Source organism: Gossypium hirsutum, chromosome D10 (genome assembly GCF_007990345.1).
Source record: "Gossypium hirsutum isolate 1008001.06 chromosome D10, Gossypium_hirsutum_v2.1, whole genome shotgun sequence".
NCBI lineage: Eukaryota > Viridiplantae > Streptophyta > Magnoliopsida > Malvales > Malvaceae > Gossypium > Gossypium hirsutum.
The window spans coordinates 58927082-58944493 of record NC_053446.1 but is presented as its reverse complement, the minus strand read 5'-3'; the positions used below and the strand labels follow the sequence as shown (position 1 = coordinate 58944493).

At 32.7% G+C, this 17412-nt stretch overlaps 3 protein-coding genes and 1 pseudogene across 3 annotated transcripts; 3 read left to right on the top strand and 1 right to left on the bottom strand.

Annotated features, from left to right (window-relative positions):
• Window positions 1-2636: 2636 nt before the first annotated feature.
• On the bottom strand, window positions 2637-4956 carry LOC107915568 ((+)-neomenthol dehydrogenase-like; annotated as a pseudogene).
• Window positions 4957-10652: 5696 nt separating this feature from the next.
• On the top strand, window positions 10653-12877 carry LOC107915569 (putative disease resistance RPP13-like protein 1). Its single transcript, XM_016844711.2, has one exon. It carries the CDS (start codon window positions 10800-10802, stop codon window positions 12870-12872), a length of 2073 nt encoding a protein of 690 aa, XP_016700200.2. The 5' UTR covers window positions 10653-10799; the 3' UTR covers window positions 12873-12877.
• An 82-nt stretch (window positions 12878-12959) lies between these two features.
• Window positions 12960-13478, top strand: LOC121222101 (putative disease resistance RPP13-like protein 1). The gene has a single exon (XM_041102009.1). It carries the CDS (start codon window positions 12960-12962, stop codon window positions 13476-13478), a length of 519 nt encoding a protein of 172 aa, XP_040957943.1.
• A 165-nt stretch (window positions 13479-13643) lies between these two features.
• LOC121222503 (putative disease resistance protein At3g14460) lies at window positions 13644-15024 on the top strand. The gene has a single exon (XM_041103445.1). The coding sequence runs from the start codon at window positions 14219-14221 to the stop codon at window positions 14891-14893; it is 675 nt and encodes a 224-aa protein (XP_040959379.1). The 5' UTR covers window positions 13644-14218; the 3' UTR covers window positions 14894-15024.
• The last annotated feature ends 2388 nt before the right edge of the window (window positions 15025-17412 follow it).

The window sequence follows — 17412 nt, the reverse complement described above, 5'->3', positions numbered from 1 at the left end:
AATAAAGGGCTTTTATGAGTAAAAATCATAAGTTAAGACCTTATTTAACTACAAAAATAGGTTGAGAGCTTGTTTAAACACAATATAGTGAGTTGAAGGAGAATAAAAATAAAATAATAAATAAGGAGGACTTAGAAGGCAATTAGTCACATTTAAGGTTTGGTGCCGCCACACTGTCGGGCGGCACCCTTTCACTTTTTCTTCGATAGCCACTCAAAAGGGTAAATTTATATATCAAGTCCCTGAATACTTTAAATCATTACACTTCAATCCGATACGGCCAATTTGACAAAGGCACCAATAAAACCATACCATTTTAGTAAATAATGTTATGGGCATATATTTTAGTTATTAATTTTATTTTTTATATTATTTAGGTGAAAAAGCTTATTATTTACTTTATGAGTTTTATTATTTATATCCATTAAAAATTTACCACTAGGAATTCAACTTTTAAAATAACTGTAATCACTGAATTTTGTCCGGGTCAATTTTTTTCAAAATTATATTTTTGACCCCTAAATTTTTCCAAAATTACATTTTAACCCTTAACTTTCTAAAATTACATTTTAACCCTAAACGTTCTCAAAATTATACTTTAACCCCAAAAGTTTTGCTGTGTTTGCAATTTGGTCCTTCTAGCATCCACAATGCAAGTTGCGCACCTGCACTGCGGCAGCCGACCTAAAGCATGGCATCCCTCTCCCCTAGCCACCTGCTACCTGCAAAAAAGAAGAAAAATCAAAATATAAAAAGGGTTTAAACCCCCAAAAGTTTCAGGCAAGGAACCCCCCAAAAAAAGTAAAACCAAGAAAAAAAAATAAATTTTGAGCAAAAAAAAAAGAGCAAAAACAACAGCAAAAAAGGCCCGCCGCCGCCGCCGCCGCCGTCGTGGCCGCGCCACCGCACCCTCCACCGCGACACCACCGTCCCGATACCTAGCAAAACAAACAAGAGGCAAAAAAAGAAAAAAAAAGAGAAAGAGTAAAGAAGAAAAAAAATAAAAGAAGGAGAAAGGAGAGCCCCACCGCACGCCGCCGTCGGCCGTTGCACCAGGCGGGGGGGAGCGTCGTCGGCAACACAAGGGGCTGCTGCCGAAGGAGAAGAAAAAATGAAGAAAAAAGAAGAAGAAAGAGGAAGAAGAAATAAAAAAAGGGGGAAAGAATAAAAGAAAAAAAAAGCTATTCCGTTTGGATCTTTTTTTATAATTTCGTTTATTTCACTTTTAATTTAATGTCCGTATTTTTATGCTATTCCGTTTTAATATTGTTGGTACTTTATGCATTTTTATATTTTTGTATTTATATTTTTAATTTAATTTAATTTAATTTAATTTAATTTTAAGTAATTTCAATAAATAGGGCAACGAATCGATTTAACATTAAATCGTTGATTTCATCTCTATTTTAGGTGAATATCACTGGTTTATGTTAAACACGATACGCCCTTTTAAAAATTGTAAATATTAAAAAATTCTTGTGTTTTTTTAAAAAAATTTCTTGTGTTTTAATAGGATCACGATTAAATATTAAATTGAATTGGTTTGACACTAATTCGATAATTTTATCGCTATGTTGAGTGAATATTACTGGTTCGTGTTAAATACGATACGTCTTTAAGAAGAAAATCAAAAAATTCGTTTTTTCAAAATATTCCCCTATTTCAAAAATTTCCGTGTTTTCAAAATTTTCATGTTTTCAAAAATTCGTGTTTAAAATTTTTTTTCCATGTTTTCACAAATTTTCGTGTTTTTTTCCATGTTTTCACAAATTTTTTGTTTTGTTTTTAAAAAATTTTGTGTTCAAAAATCTTCGTGCTTTCAAAAATTCCGGTGTGTCAAAAATTTTTTTGTTTTTGAAAAAATTCTTTGTGTTTCAAAAATTTCCGTGTTTTAAAAAAAAATTTCCATGTTTTCAAAAAACTTTCCGTGTTTTCAAAAAAAATTCTCGTGTTTCACAAATTTCTGTGTTTTCAAAAAAAATTGTGTTTCAAAAAAAATTTGTGTTTTCAAAAAATTTCTCGTGTTTCAAAATTGTCGTGTTTTCAAAAATTTTCGTGTTTTAAGAATTTTCGTGTTTCTAAAATTCTCGTGTTTTAAAAATTTTTCATGTTTTCAAAAAAAATTGTTTCAAAATTCTCGTGTTTTCAAAACAAAATTTTTTTCTCGAGTTTCAATCGGATCACGATTAAATATTAAGTTGAACTCGTATTTTTTAAAATTAAGGCAACGTGCGTTTAACGAGATACCAATTTTGGGCGTCGCGAGGGTGCTAATACCTTCCTCGCGCGTAACCGACTCCTCGAACCCTAATTTTCTCTTGATTTTGACGTGGATCTAAAATCGACTCTTTTTTTTAGAAAATTTTAAAAATAATTTTTCTTTTAAAAAAAAGAATTTATTAGGTGTTCAATCACGCCTAGAAAAAAGGTCGGTGACGACTCTTTTTTCAAATAAAATCGAGATTCTATTTTTAAATTTACAATAATTACTTCGATTAGCGCCATCGCCAAATTTTTTGGTCGCTACAGTAACATTAAAAGTTGTTTTCAATAATAAGATACTATTATTCTTAAATGTCCAACACCCCATGAACACAGGCATCTGTGGATGACAATGTCAGTTTCGAGGCAGAAAGTTCTCTTTTGTACATAAAAATCAACTCCCATCAAAAGCAACCATCTTTGTGGTAAAACTAGGTATTTTGATGGATAAACTAAAACTAAAATTGCCATATATTGCAACTTATAACAGAAAATTTCAGATATAACTTGAACAAGTAACTAATTAAACCACACATAAAGTGTGAATTTACAGAACAAATTTGCATTTCGCAACCAGATTTTGTTGTCCATTTTCATTTTACTGTCGTCTTAGTGTCGATCATCAAGGTTTCAGACTTGTAGGCTCACCCTTTACAAAAAAGAGACCAGAAGGGCCACCTTTAGGCAACAGTGCCAACTTACCAGGAGTCACAGCACCATCTTTAGCAGTTATTGTACCAGTGTTGAGGTTTATATCAGTTTTGGCGTATCCTGGGCAAACCGAATTGATAAGGGTGTTCAGTCGGTTAACCGACCCGAAATAACATTAACCAATTTTTTAAAATTTTTAACCGTTAATCGAACCGAAATTTTTTCAAAAAAATTAACCGAACCAAAATTTTTTCGGTTAATTCGGTCGGTTAACCGAATTAACCGAAAATTATATGTTTTTATTTTTGGTTAAAAATTAACCGAATTATCCGAATTAACTGAATTACCCGAATTAACCGAATTGAATCACTACATAATTAAAAACATTACATAAGTCTTTGAATAGATTATAAGTTAACAAGAATAAAAAATTTATTTTTATTTTTTAAATTATTTGTAATTTTTATGATTGGGTTGAGTTGGGTTGGATACTTGGGTTTAGATTGGGTTTAGGTGAATAGTGGGTCTATTTATATATTATAATTTTATTTATTAATTTTTTTTGTTAAATCGAAAAAACTCGGTTAACCGACCGATTTCGAACCAAATTCACCGTTAACCGAAAAATCAAAAATAATTAACCAACCCCTGACCGAAAAAATTCGGTTAACCGATCGATTAACCGAATTCGGTCGGTTAAACGAATTTTTTCTAATTTACCCAAATTTTACACACCCCTACCAATTGATGTAGAAATTTGGGTACTTGTTTGCCAAAATCCTAGTGTAGGCATTAAGTGCTACTTTTGAGACAGTATAGGCAGAGATTAAGGTTGGCCATCCTTAACTTCCATGTAAGCCCTGCTTAAAATCTTTTAGATACTCGGTTATTAAGTCATTCAGCTTCTCGTCTGTTGTAACACCTGTTAACACTCCTTTAAGCTTTTCACCTTTACCCTGTAACAAAGAAACTTTTCCATCAACCGTTTTTGAAGCTTATGATCTGAATTAGGATTTAACAGTAACTAGGGATTCTACCTTCAGCATGACTATTGAGGAGGAAACGTTTACTATCCTTGGTAAGTTGGATAGTTGCAGCAATGGAATAAGTGCTTCGGCAGTTCATTTAGCGCCATAGTAGTTTATTTTTAGGCATTCTTCGGCTAACTCGTAATTGCCATCAATCACTTTACTCCATATATCACGCGAGTTTACCTACATTTGTAACATGCTATCATGACACAATCCCATCCGAATATGTCTTTATTGTTTCTTTGAGTACCTATAAATCTATCAAAGTTTTACCACTCTCAGATGAACCTCTAGCTATAGTGCACTATACATTAGATTTGAATATGAGAAGTACACTCCTTTATTTTTTCATAAAGATGAAAAAGTAATGGAGTAGATCTTAGCCCTTTAAAAACGTGCTTTAGATAATAAATTTTTTTAGTACATTAGAAATTGAGAGAAGGGTGTTATAATCAAAACTTGAATCATTAACCTTTAATGCTAACACAGAGTTCTTAACTACTATCTCCTTTTGAGTTAAAAGAGAAATAATAAGACAATTAAGTATTCATAACCCAATAGGTTAGGTCGTGACACATGCTTTCTTTTATAAAGGTAGTTTAGCCAACAAACCTCAGTACCGGAGCAATCGAAAAGGTTGCACCTAATATCCCAGCATTGTTAACCTGCAAAAGATGAATGTATTAAGAAAATCTTGTCATAGAAAATTAGGGTTCGGGTAATTATGGCATGCAAGTTGGATGATTGATACCAAGAAATCCAGCTTCCCAAATTGTTTCTTCACAAAATCTGTCAGAGAAGCAATGCTTTCAGGGTCTGCTACAACGAACTGGTGAAAAATTAGATAATCCGAGAGTCCTGAGTATTTTAGACTTTCAAGAGCTTCAAGACCTCTTTTCCCATCTCTAGCACTTAACACCACCATGATCCCATCTTGAGCTAATTGCTTACATATTTCAAGTCTAACACCCTTATTTGCCCCAGTAACAACTGCATACTTGAAACAAGTAAATTCATTTCAAACCACTAGTTTAAAGAGGAGACAACTAATACCCAAATAAAATGGACCTGGATCCATGTAAGCCCCAAAAATAATAGTTTGTTTTTTTAAACATAAACAGTGTCAAGTGGTACATGATGATTTCATCTTTCTTCAATAAAAACAATGTGCTACATAATTAACAAAAACAAATGATAAATGTACTGCCAACATCGTTAAAGAATAGGAAAAATTGCATCAACGAATCATAAAGTAATATTTAGATCTTGACAGCCCGTAAAACTATTATAAATGTGAAGCTTCAATTTCTTTCTCATACAACACACAAAAACACATTTTTACTCTTATCATCTCTTTTAACTTCATTTCGCTCCGTTAAAATATTGACTTAAGTATCGAAAAATATATTGAAGCACAAGTTCTTACACCTCTTAACTCACCCATATTTGTAGTTCGCACATCACATAACTTAATTCACTTATTAATGAGTTAAATTCACTTCATTCTACAAGTTTAACAAAAAATAAATCGATGTCAACAATTCGCACGATATATGAAAATGGATAAAAGAATTCATTGCTCAAATCCTTAAAAATTATTTTTTCCTCTCTCATTTCCCTTTGAGAATTTCTCATATTATTTTTTATTTCATATTTCTCATTTTATTTTTAGATTTCTAATTACTATTAACATTTTTTTTCCCATTTTTGGTTTCAACTCAAAACATCTCATTTCAAATTTTAGATTTCTTTAACTTTACCAACACATTACACCCTCATCTTTTATTTCTTAAAGTTTCTTCAACTTTTAGATTTTTATGTGCTTCCTCAACACATTCAATCTCCATATTTGGAATTTTCCAATTTTCCCCAGCCCTTAGTCATTTTTTTTGATCTTTTGAAGCTTCTTCAATTTTTATGTTATTCTTGCTTCTTCTTTTTTTTTAAGTTTTCCAAATTTTTGGCTCATTAAAAATTTGAAATTTATTAAAAATTATATTAATTTAATAAATTTTAAATTATTCATTCTTCGAATTATTTGATTATTTTTTTACATTTAAGACTTTTTTAAATTTAATAATAAAAAGATATATTTTTTCTCTAAATCATTTTTTTATTTTTTATATAACCTAAAAGGTACAGTACAATCAAAACATTGATACACATCTTAAGTTTTTAAAGAACAATAATTTTTAATATTTTTTAAAAATTTTATATATTTTAGAAAAATCATCCTAAACAAATCTGTACAAATGGCTATCTAGATTCATATTGAATTTGGCCAACCATAATGTCCATATTATGGACTTAAATTTTTAAATGATTTTTTATAATTTTTATTTTTGAACTTTTTGAGTTTTACTCAATATATTTATAAATTTTAATATTCTTTTTAAAATATCTTTTTAAATTTTTATAATTTAAAAAATTTTAAGTCTAAAATGAACCTAAATAAATGATTGTCCAAGATCATCTCAAACATAAAAGTTTTAAATATTTTTTTTAAGTGTTTAGCTTTTTACTAAAATTTGAAAGCTCAATGACTTAATTGATTTTTTTATCAGATTTCAAGAGCTTTTTTACCTTTTTTTTTGTAGGTAAAGAAAATAAATAAACTAACTACAAAATGCTTCTCTATATGACACTGTCACTCGAAAGGACAGTAAAAAAAATGCTAGCACCTCCCTTGGAATCTCCTCAAAAGTCTTCAATCATTGGTTTGTTACCAAAGCCGTTTTGGCCAACCAGTAAATTGTTTTGTTACGTTCTCTAGGAAGATGATTAATGACCCAAGATCTTACGTTCATCAACAGGTACTGAATGCGTCTAATGAGAGCAAAGTTCGAACTTGTCGGAGATGAATCCTGAATGGCTTTGACCGCCTCCGTACTATTAAATTCAATTTTCACACTATCATAGCTCATGTTTTGGATGAGGGTTAAACCATCAAGTATACCCCATAATTTAACGTAAAAAAGTGAACACTTGTTTAAGTTTCTATTGTACCCCATAATTTACTCTCCGTCTCCATTCCTTATGACTCCCCCCGCTGTAGCATTTTCAGAAGCAAACTGAACTGCCCCATCAGTGCAAAGGCTGATCCAGCTATTTGGTGTCTAGTGTGCTGAATTTTGTTCCTTCCGCCTAGATACGTTTGAAAAGAATTTTTTTTTGCCCATATATATGAAATTTTAACTATCTCACCTGTATTCCATGAACCCCCTATAAAAGAAAAAGATTTCGATTTTTCCAAATTCACTAGGTTAGTAAGCCAAATAAACATGACCAAGTTACCTCACTGTAAACTGATCAGGCATTACTTTGCAAATTAGCCTTTAACCACTGGATAAGGTTTCCAACAAAGAAGCGTCCACTAATTCCATTTGGAAGAGCTAGCATCCAAATTTATTTAGCTGTCGGACAATCTCTAGTAATATGCAAAATATCTTCAGAATGGTAATCACATATACCGCAAGAGCTATCATACCCTATCCCTCTCTTAACACGCTCCACGTTAGTCAACGGCTTCTGATTTAAAACAAGCTATAAGAAGAATCTGACTTTTTGGGATTCCTAAAATTTCCATGGAAGATTCCACTGTGTATCCTTTGGTCTCTAATTCCTTTCCTGAATATGCCAGTAAGCACTCTTTAAAAAGAAAATACCATTTGAGTTCTTAGTCCAAATACTCTTGTCAGGGCCTGCAGATCGGTGAGGTGGGGGAATACTCACAATGCACTTAACAATTCCTTCTGGCAACCATATACGAAAAAGATTCAGATTCCAAGAGCTCTTCACATTTAACACTTCACTTAGCATGTAATCTAAGTTAATATTACTATGGCACGAAATATGATCAATCAAATGGCCCACATCCGGAATCCACGGATCTCTCCAACATCTATGTTGTTGCCATTACCAACTGACCAACACAAATTTTCTCGAATTAAGGGTCAAACCTTTGAGACAACTCTCCAAAGAGTGGAACAATTTCCTTGCCAAATCCTATCAGGTAAAGCCTTTTTCATACCATATTTGGACCTAAGAACTTGAACACATAAAACATCCTTTTTGGAGACTAAGTTGTGCCCTATCTTCATCATGAACGAAGTATTTCGGTCTCTTAGATGTCTAATACCAAGTCCTCCACAAGATCAAGGTTGACAAATAGATTCCTAGCGAGTTAACCAACAACACCTTCTGATGACCTTCAGATGAACCCCAAATGAACTATCTGACAACGCGTTCAATCTCATCACACAAATATTTAGGAATCATCATGGACTGCATGAAGTAGTTAGGAACAGATAATAAAACTAATTGCCCTAAGGTAGCTATACCAGCTATAAGTAACTTCTTAGTGTCCCATCTATTCAATTTTCTACGAATCTTATCAACAACAAATTGCATAATACTTTTCAAAATCCTTTCATAAAGGAGAAGAACACCCATATATGTACCTAGATTGTGAACCCTCTGAAATCCAAGGGTTTCACTCAACTATAGCCCCATGGCATCAGTCACTCCTTTGGAGAAATAAACTTTAGTCTTCCGAGCATTGATATAATGCCCAAAATACCCACAGAACGTTTCTAGAATGTCTTTGAGTACCGGAGTCTGTTGAGCATCTGTATGACCAAAAATAACAAGATCGTTTGTAAAGAAAATATGTGAAAGGGATGGGCCAAATTTTGATAATCTAATAGACCGTCAAAGGCCACCTTTTATGGCTTGATGAAAACTATATCCCAACCATTCCATACATAGAACAAAAAGGTAAGGCGAAAGTGGATATCTCTAACGAATACCCCTCACAAGCTTGAACTTCTGCGTTTGAGCTCCGTTCCAACTCTTCACGGATTTTCATCACTGAATGAATGAGTGAACTAGAATTAGAAACCTCCAACTTTCTTTGTAAACTAAAGATTTTGTTCACCAACTATCTTCGTGAGTGTTTAAATGACCTACAAAAAGATTAAAAAGTGAATTTGCCAAGTTTCCATGAAACCCCCATTGATCCTTAACAAAATCTGGAAACCTCGGATGCTCTAACCATCTAGTTAGGATGGACGCTCATTGGGAATTCTAAGCTTTGGTCTCATTGAAAGAAGTGGTCTGTGATCAGATTTAAGCCTTGGAAGATGAGTAATTATTGTTCTAGGAAATTCGTTAAGCCAAGCTATGTTTCCTATAGCCATGTCTAATCTTTCAAAAATCTCCCATTTATGCCAAGTAAAGGAAGGGTCACGAAAACCAAATCATGCACAACCGCAGTATCCATAAATTCCCTAAATAGCGATCACCTTACCTCTCTGACCCTTCCATCTTTCTTTTCACTGTCAGATAAAATGGCATTAAAGTCCCCAATAGCTAACCAAAGAGTCCCTCCAATAAGAATAGTAGCATATAGACCTTCCCAAAGCATTTTTCGTTTCTATGTTTCAGGGTTGCCGTACACAAAAGTGATAAAGATAAAGTATTGTTGAGAGTTGCCGAAGACTTTGACCAAAATAAATTTGGGATGGTTATGAACCACCTCAAACCAAACTGAATCTTTCCAACCTATCCAAATTCCTCCTGAGAATCCAACAGCTTCCACACGATGAGAAAACCAAAAGCCTAATTTAGCAATAATATTATCATCTTTTATGCCACTAACTCTTGTTTCTAGAAGACTGATAATATCTGGCTTATGTTTTAAATTATACTTGCAAAAAATACGCAGAAATTTAACATTGGCACATCTTTGACAATTCCATGAAAATATAGATAATCCATATGAAACTACAAGGAAATTTTTTTCAAAACCTTATTAATCAGAAAGAGCGGATCCCTGTAAACCTTTCTCATTCCTTTTAGGAGCATCTAAATCACTAATAGTATCAATTTGAAGATTAATAAGCTCAACCATAAAATCCATGGAATCCGAGAGTGAAATTTGAGAATTACCAGAGGTCTTGAATTTATCGACTCGGCCCAAAGTTCTTTATTAAGAACTTTCCCACTTTTACTCAGATCATTTTTACCACCAAATCCCCGACCTTTGCCAACAATGTTACCCTTCTCTGCCTCTAACAATTTATTACTGATATCATTCTTTTTTTTTAAAAAAAATTTTGCACCATCGAACTCAAGCTATCTTTGAAAGATAATGATAAAATTGCATTTTTACTATCGTAAAAATATACAATTTAATTCTGACCCCCCAAAAAAGATTTTTTGGCTCTGCCAGGGGCGTAGTTAAGGAGGTTGGCAGGGGCCCTGGCCCCATAAAATGAAGTTATTTTCATTTAGGTCCTTTAAAATTTTTAAAATTTAAAATTAGTAAAGGTAAAATTATACTTTAGCATCCTTAAAAATGATAAAATTTTGATTTAAAATTTAAAAAAATATAAAAATATAAGTTATTAAAATGATAAAATTACATTTTTATTATTATAAAAATTACAATTTAATTCCGACCTTAAAACTTTTTTTCCAACTTCAGCATGGGCGGAGATGCAACCAAGATTTACAATTAGTTTTAGGAATTGGTTTCAAATAAAAGATCCAAAAAATCAATGAGTAAAACAGAGACGAAACTGTATTAAAAATAATTAAAAACATGATAAAATATTACAACACGGAGAACATGTACATATTATAAATTGAATGTAAACATCATCACCTCTACCAAAGGTTCTTTTGTGGGTTCCTTATCAACTCCGATTGTGTTTTCGCAATTATTATTAATTTATTGTGTGAGTAGGGCGAAGGCTATCGCATTGATATGACAAAGGTAGAAAATATAGAAGAACTGTCGTCGTTACCAATTGATTCGTGTATTCCTTTACTTTGATTTTCAGTACAACCACCATGTCATTGCTTGAAGCCTTGTCCGTCATACGGGAAGTTGTTGTTTCCAAGGTCTTCGACTTTCTCCTTGACAAGTTAGCCTCGTCTGAGCTCCTGCAATTGGCTACTGGAAAAGAGGTTCAAGAGGCGATCCATAAGTTGGACATGGAGCTGAAGGAGATTCGTGCAGTGCTTGATGATGCTGAAGAGAGACAGGTGAAAGAGAAGTCCGTGAAAAACTGGTTGACCAACCTTCAAAACTTGGCGTATGATGTGGAGGACGTTTTGGACGAGTTTGCAACCGAAATTGGCAGGCGCAACTTGATGATGGAACGTCGGGGTTGCTCGAGTAAGAGACCCAAACTCATTCCTGATTCATTCACTGCTGTTTTGTTTAATAGAGATATGATGTCCAAGATAAAAGATATCACCGCCAAATTGAAAGATTTGGAACCTCAAAGAAACCAGTTGCAATTTAAAATTATTGATTGCAAGAGACCCAAAAGACTAGAAGAAAGATTGCAGCCTACTTCTGTGGAGATTGAAAGTCATGTTCATGGTAGAGATAAAGACAAACAAACAATGCTTGATTTGCTCTTGAAGAGTGACAATGAAGCAAATTTCGTGATTCCCATCGTTGGAATGGGCGGGATCGGTAAGACAACCCTTGCCCAGCTTGTTTACAATGATGCTTCCATTCAATATCATTTTAACCTCAAAGCATGGGTTTGTGTTTCTGATGATTTTGATGTTATGAGAATAACTAAAGAAATCTTGCAATCAGTCACTTCCAAGCCATGCGAAGATAATGATTTGAATAGAGTTCAAGAAAAGTTAAAGAAGGTGTTGTCGGAGAAAAAATTCTTGATTGTTTTAGATGATGTCTGGAATGAAAATTATCATGTCTGGACCATTTTGCAATCTCCTTTTTTAACAAGAACTCGAGGAAGCAAAATCATTGTGACAACAAGGAACCATGGTGTTTCATCAACAATGGGTGCCTTCCATGCTCATTCTTTAGGGGTTTTATCAGATGATGATTGTATGACTTTATTTGCTCAACATGCATTAGGAGCAAGGGATTTTGGGCGACATCCAAGCCTAAAGGAAGTTGCTGAGAAAATAGTGACAAAGTGCAATGGTTTGCCTTTGGCTGCTAAAACTCTTGGTGGCCTATTGCGCACAAATGTTGACCTTGATGCATGGGAAGATATATTACAAAGTGATATATGGAAGTTATCAGAACATCAGTCTGGTATAATTCCAGCTCTACAATTGAGTTACCATCATCTTCCTCCACATTTGAAGCGATGTTTTGCATATTGCTCCATTCTTCCCAAGGACTACGAGTTCGGCGAGGAAGAAATAATCTTGCTATGGAGGGCACAAGGATTACTACAAGAAGCACAAGATAAACAATGCATTGACGATTTGGGTCGAAAGTACTTCAGGGATCTAGTGTCAAGGTCTCTTTTGCAAATGTCCATCAGAGATAATTCTCGATATGTTATGCATGATCTCATTAATGACTTGGCTCAATCGATTGCTGGAGAAGTATGCTTTAGGATGGAGGGTAATCAGAAAGTTTCTAAGCACGCTCGCCACTTATCTTACATGCAAAATCTTTTTGATGGCATCAAAAAATTTGAGGGCATTTGTGAAGCGCAACAGTTACGAACATTTTTGCCATTAAGGTTGTCAAAAGATAGAGGAGGTTATGTGACCAATCATGTTATAAAATGTTTGTTGCCGAAGTTAAGATGGTTAAGGGTGCTTTCTTTGAGAGGGTATAAGATTGAAGAGTTACCAGATTTTGTGGGAAATTTGAAACACTTAAGGTACTTAGATTTTTCTCAGACAAGTATTAAAAGTTTGCCCGAGTCAATAAGTAACCTCTATAATTTAGAAACCCTTCTATTAAAGAATTGCATAAACCTTGAGAAGCTACCTTTGGAGATGGAAAACTTAGTCAACCTATGTCATCTTGATATCACTGGTTCAAATAAATTAGAAGGCATGCCAAGTAATGTTGGCAAGCTAGCTGATCTTCAAACACTATCCAATTTTGTGTTGGGTGAAGATAAGGGATATTAAATAAGGGAGTTAAAAGATTTGTCAAATCTCAAGGGAAAACTTAGTATTTCAGGGTTACAGAATGTCTTTGAGCCTCAAGATGCTTGGATGGCTAAATTATGTGATAAGTCAAGACTCGAGAAGATAGAATTGAGGTGGAGCAAGGACTTTGACAGCGAGAGACAAGATGTTGATAAAAAGGTGTTGGATGGGCTTCAACCTTCCAAAAACCTTAAGGAGCTTAGCATCACCTTCTATTGTGGTGCAATGTTGGCAAACTGGGTAGGAGATTCATCCTTCAATGATCTACTATCTTTATGCCTTGAAGATTGTCCAAATTTATTATCATTGCCATCAATTGGGAAATTGCCATTGTTGAAAGAGGTACATATTAAGGGATTGAAAAGTGTAACTAATGTGGGAGTAGAGTTCTTTGGGGCAAACACGAAGAATGCATTTTCTTCATTGGAGATTTTACAGTTTGAAGACATGCCTATATGGGGGAATTGGAACTTGAGCGAAGTTGACGAGGAAGCTAGGAAATTCCCTAGACTTCGTGAGCTCCTTATTCGAAAGTGTCCCTTCTTGTCGGGGAGTTCTTCCTTCTTTGGAGAAACTTTCAGTTAGTGATTGTGAGAAATTGATAATTCCAATTCAAAACTTTCCAAAGCTTTCGGAGCTGAAAATTGAAAGGTGCAAAAAGGTGTGTACAAAGGTTTTGCGGAAGATGGCTCATTAAAAAGAGTCTCATTTTCAGGAATTTCCAAGTTTAGTTGTGCAACAGAATGTTTGATGTTAAGATCAATAAAAGTGGAGTCCCTTGAGATTGATGATTGTTGTGATGAGTTGTGCTCTTTCCGAGAGAACAATTGGGGATGGCTAACTCAATCCATGTCCGTCGGTGTTTTGAGTATTGGAAAATGTCCGCAAGTAGAAGAATTAATGCAGCTGAAGATCCCTTGCAACATTGAGCAAATGAAGATAAAGAAGTTTGAAAGGCTAGAAAAGCTGTCAACAACCTTGCATTCCTTCGCATCACTTACGATGGTAGAGCTTTACGATTGCCCAAAATTGATTTCTCTTGAAAGGAGCAATTTGCCTTGGAACTTGAAAGTGCTAAGTATTTATTTTTGCGAAAATTTGCAATTTTTGTTGTTGGATGAAGATCAGAATGTCAACTCCAGAAATGCATGCGTTCTTCAAGAGTTAGAGATTTACAGTTGTGAATCTCTGGAGAAAATAAACAAGAATTCGCTGCCCTCCACGCTTAAGCAACTTAAACTAAAATGGTGTTCAAAGCTAGAGTCCATTGCTCGAGAAGTTCAAGATAACTCTTGCTGGAATCTATTGATATCATTAGTTGTCATATGATTAAGGATCTACCGCAAGGATTGAACCAGCTCAAGCATCTCCAGAGCGTAAACATATGGAGCTGTTCAAATTTGATTTGCTTTCCAGACAACGGTTTGCTCCCCACAAACCTCAAAGTGCTCCTCCTTGCAAATTGTGAACTACTACAAGGTCTACCTGAGGGCGTACACAACCTCAACTCTCTAGAAGAACTAGTAATAAAATATTGTCGAAATGTAACAATATCCTTCCCAGAAGGGGGTAATATTCTTACCAATCTCAAATCACTTAATATTGAAGGATCCAATATCTGTAAGCCGATGATTGAGTGGGGATTGCATAGGCTCACTTCTCTTAATTCCCTATGGATATCAAATGGGTGTCCAGATGTAGTATCGTTTCCAGAAGATGAGATAGGAATGGCACTACCCTCCTCTCTCACCCATCTCAACATCGTGAATTTCCCAAAGCTGGAAATCCTATCCTCCAATGGCTTTCGTAACCTCACCTCTTTGGAGTCCTTGAGCATCGACAATTGCCCAAACCTCAAATTTCTTCCAGGGAATGACATGCTTGCTTCGCTTTTGCACATAGTGAGCTCGAGATGTGCATTGCTAGAAGAACGGTGCAAAAGGGATAGAGGACCCGAGTGGTCCAAAATATCCCACGTACCTTTTGCTCAAATTAGATGACGAATCATACCATGTGTATTAAAACTCAGTACATGTTTTAGTTTCTTCTATTGTTGATTGAACATGTAAAAGTTGAGAGCTTATGGTCCATCATTTTTTGTTCTTAAGACATGTAAACATGAGAAACCAGCTCTTCCAATAGAATGATGCAAAACTATGTGTTTCTTGTGATTGATGCTTGTAGTTATATAGCATGTATATTAAAGCATTATTCATAATATAGTTTAGGCAGTGAAACATATCAGTTATGACTGATAAAAGGTGCCCATCACAGCTGCTATAGAGTGGAATTTTGCAGCCCCAAATTAGAACACTTGCACTTTGTGTCAATGTTCCTCTTTGGTAGTGACTAAATCATAAAAAAAGCATTTTGCATAATATAATTTAGTTAGTGAACTCCATGCACCACAAATTACTTAAATGTATGATTGCATCTCACGTTAAAATGTATGTAAAGGAGGAAGTATTATGACCCTCCAACCCTTAAATAGGAGGATAATACGTTTCAATGTATTCGAATTCATGTCCTCCTATACTGACAACAATACCAATGTCAATCGAGTTAAGACTCAATCGGCCCTCTCTCTATTTTCTTTTCTTATAGATAATAATTTGTGGTTTATATATATATATTATAATATAGCATCAAAACCAACAAAATTAAATTCTTAATAATATAATTTTTTATAGATAATAATAAATAGAGTGAAATCTACAATAACTGATGATAATTTTATTTATTTAATAAAACAAGTAAAATAAAAACAAAGAGATTTGAAATTAAAATTAAAACTAAATCTAATATATATACACTATAACAATTTGGTGTTACAATAAAAGAAAACAATTCTTATGTGGCACATCAAAGAATTTGTCATTTGGCAAGCTGATTATTTGTCATGTGTCTTTATTAATGAAAGTTTAAAATGAATATTATTTTAATTTAATTTCCTTATAAAAATATATCAACATTGAATATCCATTCATATAACAATGACCAAATATATCAATAATATTTGCATTAATTTATTTAGTAGGGGCAGAGTTAGAGGGCTAGCAGGGTCCAGTCTCCCCTAAAATGGAAAATTTCTATTTTGGTTCTTTTATAATTTATAAAATTTTAAACTAGTAATGATAAAAATGTACTTTGACCCCCTAAAATGATAAATATTTGATTTAATCCTTTAAAATTTATAAAAAAATAGCCTATTAAAATAATAATATTACATTTTTACTATATAAAAATATACAACTTAATTTCGACTCTCCAAATTTTTTTTTAACTTTGCCGCTGAATTTAATCATAGATTACACAAAAAAAAACATTCACCTTTAATCCAATTTCAATTTGTTCTTAATATTAAGTTATTATATATGATTTTTAATATCCATTATTGAAAAATATAAATATATACATCAAATTCCTAAAATTTAAATTTCACTATTTCATTAGTACACTCTTTTTTTTAATTATTGAAACTTGAATTTCATATATAATATATATTAAATATTTTTTCTTTAATAGATAAATGAGAAAGATATTAAAGATATTATTGAAATCATTCATATTAATTAATTAATTTACTTATCAATTGTGTTTTCTTCTTCTTTTTAAAGAAGCCTAATTTTTTTCTATACATTTTTTCATTACATAATATTTGTTTAATAATTTAATTTACACAGTTTTTTTTCACTTTTAATTTTTAAATTATAATCTAACTCTTTTTTAAAGAGTACAACTGAAATCATAATTGGGAGTAATATCAAATTATTCAAGTTTATTTTAAATATTAAATTTTTTATCTTAATTTATATTGATTATAATTTAAACTATCATCATCATAAAAAGTTAATATCTATATTATTTTTACTTTTTCAATAATAATATTTATGAAATATTATAAAAAATTTTTTACAGTTTTTTAATAATTCAATATAATATTTTTTAATTAATACACACAATCAACTCGTGCATCGCACGGATACAAAACTAGTTTAAAACTATGTAAAGTAACGATCGCAAAATAAAATTTAAGAAAATCAATATAATGAGAATCTAGTTAAAGACAAAATTCTGATTTTGATTCTTGGGTTTAATCATCGATGTAAAGATAAATTTCAATATTTTATGATAAATTTATTATAGTTACTAACGAACGCCTAGCAACCAATCTCTTCTTACCTTCTCGATAACCAATATTAACACCATTGATTAAATGTATAGCTTATACTCAATCATGCTATTCAACACAACTATTTAGAGTAATTAAACAATTCTAATTAAGAAGACAAATATGCTAAGTTATCAAATACAGATCCATTATTCAACAAACCAAAATATTTGTAATTAAATCAAAAGAAATGAAAATACGGAATAATAAAAAAATATTAAAAATAAATTAGATCTCACAAGCTTTTAGAAACAAAACGTCAAAATCTCTCTGACTAAAAAAGAATTTAACAACTCATAGAAAAAATAAACGTAAAAAAAAAATACTAAATGTAGCTATATCTAATTT

Bases quoted from the DNA above. Each gene is read 5' to 3' on its own strand.
- LOC107915569 (XM_016844711.2), top strand. From the start codon at position 10,800: ATGTCATTGCTTGAAGCCTTGTCCGTCATACGGGAAGTTGTTGTTTCC.
- LOC121222101 (XM_041102009.1), top strand. From the start codon at position 12,960: ATGGCTAAATTATGTGATAAGTCAAGACTCGAGAAGATAGAATTGAGG.
- LOC121222503 (XM_041103445.1), top strand. From the start codon at position 14,219: ATGATTAAGGATCTACCGCAAGGATTGAACCAGCTCAAGCATCTCCAG.